Source organism: Brachypodium distachyon, chromosome 2 (assembly GCF_000005505.3).
Source record: "Brachypodium distachyon strain Bd21 chromosome 2, Brachypodium_distachyon_v3.0, whole genome shotgun sequence".
In the NCBI taxonomy this organism is placed as follows: domain Eukaryota; kingdom Viridiplantae; phylum Streptophyta; class Magnoliopsida; order Poales; family Poaceae; genus Brachypodium; species Brachypodium distachyon.
In genome coordinates, this window is record NC_016132.3 from 25,890,261 (window position 1) to 25,895,674 (window position 5,414).

Genomic DNA, 5,414 nt, shown 5'->3' on the forward strand with positions numbered 1-5,414 from the left:
AGTGATGCATAAACTAACAAGTAGAGTCATCTAAAGCATGGATTCCGGTCTTCGTTAGACCGATCGTGATTGTTCGTCGTCAAATGATTTCTATAAGTCACCAACAAGATAAAAGAAACAAAACCGACAATACCATGGTGTCAATTTTCCTTACGTAAGTCATGTCGGCTTGGGCAGAACACACCCCGGTCGTGAAAAAAGCGGCACGCGAATGTCTTTGAGTAAGACGTTACATATTTTGACGCCACGCGTGCTTGCGCCGCATCCTAGCTCATTGACCTAAAAACTTCACTTTCATGGTACATCATGCAAGTAGCTCAAATTCAGTATTTTCAAAGATTTTTTATATCAAAAGTTGTTTGGTACTAGTATGAATTATCCTCCTCCCTCACCTAGCTAGCTTGTTACAGTACAACAACCTAGTGTACCGGATAACCTTTGGCCACCAGACACAGGCCTTGAGGTGAGTGACGCATGCAACGGCCGCCTAGGTAGTCAATCGCAACAGGCTAAATTAATGTCGCTGGAGACGTTGGGCTTGCGCGAGTGGATTGGACCAAACTCTGTCTCCTCGGATGCTATATAAGGGGCGTGCCGGCCTGTGGTGGCTTCATCAACAAACCACAGCCAAGGAGAGCTTCACAAAGACTTTGGTCTTACACACACACACCCCATACCTCCAAGAAGCAGCCTGCAGAGTCTTGAGGAGTCCAAATGGCGAGCCAAGGTGTTGCCTGCATGTTTGCTCTGGCATTGCTCCTCGGAGTCTTCGCCTCCATCCCACAAAGTGATTCTCCTTCCCTCTCTGAAATTCTCTCTCTCTCTCTGAAATTCTTTCTGTCTCGTTAGGTACAGGTTTTGTTTTCTGCTCATGCAAGAGTCATATGCAGGGGAGATTCTTCAGAGGAAGAAGATAGTACGTACTAATAACCGTTAAGTTAGACACATCATCAGCTTTCATTTAAGAGATGCATTAGCTAAGCTAGCTAGCCATGGCATACGCAAAGGGTCTCACATCTCTCTCCCTCACCAACGTCATGTAGTACTTACCTTCTTCTAGTTTCGAGATGCACAGTACTCTCTTTTTGGTGCATGTCGCTTTCTTTCTCCGTTTTATTCTTCCCGCGCTATCAGTCGCATGGTAAAGCCTAAACGCCGTCCGGCCGTCTCATTCTCTATCTTTGATGCACCATCAATGCACCGGAACAGCATTTTTTTTAACCCGATACAGTAAAGTTTGGACAGACCGTTTTATCTAAAATAATCATGAAACTTGAATTTGTTAGCCTCGTCTATTCAAGTTACTTTATGGTTTCTTTTTAAAAAAAAAAAGTCCTGATGAACTCTATTTGTATATGCATGTAGTACCGCATGCACGCACCAAGATAAAAGTGCACGTTTAATCTTGATGTTGTGTTTTTCCTAGTAAAATATTGCAAGAAGCATATATAGGGTTTTCCCAAGGAAAATAATATCTTATCATGCATAGGATATTTGTAGTTAGTTTCAACTCTTAAACATTAATAGATTATAACAATTAATAAGATGGAGAAACCGGTTCAAGTTACTGTGACAAATTAAGGCTTTCTTGATGGTACACAAAGCAACAAGCAAAAGCTTGCAAACGAAGCTAGTCAATTGGTATGTTCGGTAAGCATGCATGTCAGCTGGTCGAGTTAGTTAGTTTCATATAGATATCCTTTATAAAGTCAGAAGGTTTAACTAACCATCTATATATAGCTACCCAGGGTCTCTTTCATCCCATCTCTCGATCAGTGTCATGTTAGTTACCTAGCAGCCTTTTCTTCTTCTTCCATCCATGCATATATGCAAAATTGTGCCTTGAAATATACACGCAGATATATAGCTAGTGCAGTAGGCATACCACTGTTGACACGGGTCACATACCCCACACCTGATAGATGGTTTGTTGATCAATTCCCTGATTAATTCGGTGCAACTACTGCGCTTAACCACCCGTCGCTAACAATCTTTTTTCTTTCTCTCCTTCTATTCCGGTTCGCGGCCGGTCGCATCTTGACGTTTTTTCAGCGATCGATATGGTACCGGCCGGCCAGTCCCACTGCTGGTCCTAGCTAGCTAGCTACTTCATTTGAGCAGCACTAGTACTACTGTTCCATTCTTTAAGTCTGATGAAAATGATCGATCGCACCAGCTGCATCCTTTGCTAGTAACTAACTCACTAGTCTCCTGCTTGTCATCATATTGTCAAAGTACAACACATCAATCGATTGTTGCCACAAGCCAAGGCCGGCCGGCCAGGTGTTGTTTCTGTTGGTGTCTCTGTAGATAAGTTTCATCTGCATGAAACAGATTGAAAAGAATATAACTACGAAGAACATATGGTTGAGTAGTTGAGTGTAGGTAGTAGCTAAAACTTGCAAGGCACGTGACAGAGCTAGGCCGTTAATTGGACACTAGCTCTAGCCGCGGGCGCGCAGGGCAGCATGCATGCACGCCATGGCGATCCACATCGACTGTACGTGGACTATCCAACGGCCGTGCTGCGGACGTTGGACCAGAAACTTAATTTGTCGCCAGCATGCATGTGTATGAGGTCTACTTTCTCATGCATGCTCTGGACATGTAGCCAAATACCCATGTGTACTGGTCGACCCCCCTCCATATATTCCTGGTCCCTTACGAAGTATAGTACTCCACATGTATGTATATATATAGTCCATGCTAGATATCGATTAACGATTGTATATATACTTCAAAAGAAGTACAGTATTATATTTCAAGTAATTAGAGTAGATCAGTCAGTTGGTAAACCAAAGCAACTCAGGTAGCTAAGGTCTAGTAAAAGATTCACTCCAAAGCGCCGTAGTCAAAAGTTCATTCCTGTCTTTAAGGTTGTCCCTCGATCGGTCAAGAGCTAAGGCAAGTCATATTTATCTATCATTCTATCCATCCACCTCCTGTCTCTTTTACAACTCGCGGTCAAGCCGCAAGAACAGCAATGTTCCTCGGCATTGTGCGTGCATCTGACACCAACCCGTGACTGTGAAAAACAATAATAAAATCGCCCGTCAAGCACCAAAGTCTAGACTCTATTGACTGTTGAGACAGAGAGAGTGATAAAATATGCCAAGCTAGATAGGAGCTGCACGCATGCATGGTTTGCATGCGTACAAAATTTCAGTTAAACGTCCTTTTCAGAGAGAGTCAGTAGCAGAAGCAGAGCAGCTTCTTCCCTCGCCAACAGGTCAAAAGCTATAGGCTGCATATATGCATCGCCGCCCTTCTTGCTTTTTGCACACCCGTCAACATCTTTTCTTCGATTGTTTTTTTTTGAGGGAAATCTTTTCATCGATTGTACTGTAAGCAGGCGATGCAACATAACAGTATTGCTTATTTTTACATGATACTGTAAATAACCAACAGTAATTTTTTTTCCTGAAGACGTTACTAATAACGGGAGTACTAATTAAACTTACCATATTAATTAACTGCAGGCGTGGAGTCGATCGGGGTGTGCTACGGCATGAGCGCCAACAACCTGCCGGCAGCAAACACAGTGGTGGGCATGTTCAAGTCCAACGGCATCAACGCCATGCGCCTCTACGCGCCAGACCAGGCCGCTCTCCAGGCCGTGGGGGGAACAGGCGTCAGCGTGGCCGTGGGCGCCCCCAACGACGTGCTCTCCAACATCGCCTCCAGCCCGGCCGCGGCCGCCTCCTGGGTGCGCAACAACATCCAGGCCTACCCGTCAGTCTCCTTCCGCTACGTGGTCGTAGGCAACGAAGTCGCCGGCGGTGCCACGCAGAACCTCGTCCCGGCCATGAAGAACGTGCACTCGGCCCTGGCTTCCGCGGGCCTGGGCCACATTAAAGTCACCACTTCGGTGTCCCAGGCCATTCTGGGAGTCTACAGCCCACCTTCCGCGGGGAGCTTCACGGGCGAGGCCGACGCGTTCATGGGCCCCGTGGTCCAGTTCCTGGCCTCGGCCGGGTCGCCGCTCATGGCCAACATCTACCCGTACCTGGCCTGGGCGTACAACCCGAGCGCCATGGACATGAGCTACGCGCTCTTCACGGCCTCCGGCACCGTCGTCCAGGACGGCGCCTACGGGTACCAGAACCTGTTCGATACCACAGTGGACGCGTTCTACAATGCCATGGCGAAGCACGGTGGGAATGGCGTGAAGCTTGTCGTGTCCGAGAGCGGCTGGCCCTCTGCCGGTGGGACCGCCGCGACCCCGGCCAACGCCAGGGTCTACAACCAGTACCTCATTAACCATGTGGGACGTGGCACCCCGAGGCACCCGGGCGCTATTGAGACGTACGTGTTCTCGATGTTCAACGAGAACCAGAAGGACAGCGGCGTGGAGCAGAACTGGGGGCTCTTCTACCCCAACATGCAGCACGTCTACCCCATCAGCTTCTGATCTGATGGACTGTATACACAGTTAGCCGCCGGCTAGCTAGCCGTATGTCCGTACGCACGCGTACATCCGTAGCACTACTAGTAGTAACTGTATGCGTGCGTATGCGTACATTATGTATTGTACGGGGCTTGTTTGTGTGTGTTTGCGACCGCTGAGACTAGTATCAAATACGGTACTGCTCAGATGGGTACGCTATACAGTAGTAGTGGTGGTTTGCTGTAGTACCGTCGTAATGTGATTACGACTGATCAAGGGATGCTAGCTAAGCTAGAGTACTGTAATAGCGCTAGCTGTTCTCCCTTGCCTAGAGGTTGATTAATTAATTCCTATGTACAAATACGTACGTAGGAATTAATTAATTAGGAGGTATGTTGTACGTACACGAATTGAAGTTATGTGCAATATACACCTATAATTAAGTCTGAAAATACTTCTCGGAGGATATATATACTGTTTCACGTACGCTCCCAAAATTCACTGCTCAGTTACCTAGTGTTGCATGCATGGACGCGGTACATGAACTCGACAGGCTCGGTACGTTTCAACGTGGAGAAACACTTACCGGACACTTTCGGGAACTGGGTGGCCCAGATGGATGTTGACCCGGTCACGGGCGTCGCGTGCGCCCGAGCAGCTACCACGGAGTTTCCGGAGAGCGACGCCGCACACTCTGGATTGGATGGATGCCGCAGACAATCCTGTCCATACGTTCTTTAATTAACTTTTCTCTCTCTCTGATGTTCGGAAATCTACTTGTTTATCCCATCATTTTGTCAACTAATTCGGCTGGGTCCTGACCTGACCTCTGTGCGACGTATTCGGCATCATCCGTGTGTCTGTGGTTGTGGATATGCTTATCTCGCTAACCCTTTCTGATCTCCTGTGCGCGATTTTTTATTTCTTTTGGAAATTTATCTAATGTGCTGTGCATATTTTGTTGTTTTTATTGCGAGATTTTTTGGGTGATACCATATATAGGTACTTCCTCCGATCCTAAATAGCT

The 5,414-nt window shown here is 47.0% G+C and overlaps 1 protein-coding gene across 1 annotated transcript; it reads left to right on the plus strand.

Moving 5' to 3' along the window:
- The first annotated feature begins 593 nt into the window (after window positions 1–593).
- On the plus strand, window positions 594–4,839 carry LOC100846404 (lichenase-2). Its single transcript, XM_003568524.4, has 2 exons — window positions 594–787; window positions 3,480–4,839. The coding sequence occupies exons 1-2, from the start codon at window positions 715–717 to the stop codon at window positions 4,409–4,411; spliced, it is 1,005 nt and encodes a 334-aa protein (XP_003568572.1). The 5' UTR covers window positions 594–714; the 3' UTR covers window positions 4,412–4,839.
- Window positions 4,840–5,414: the final 575 nt, after the last annotated feature.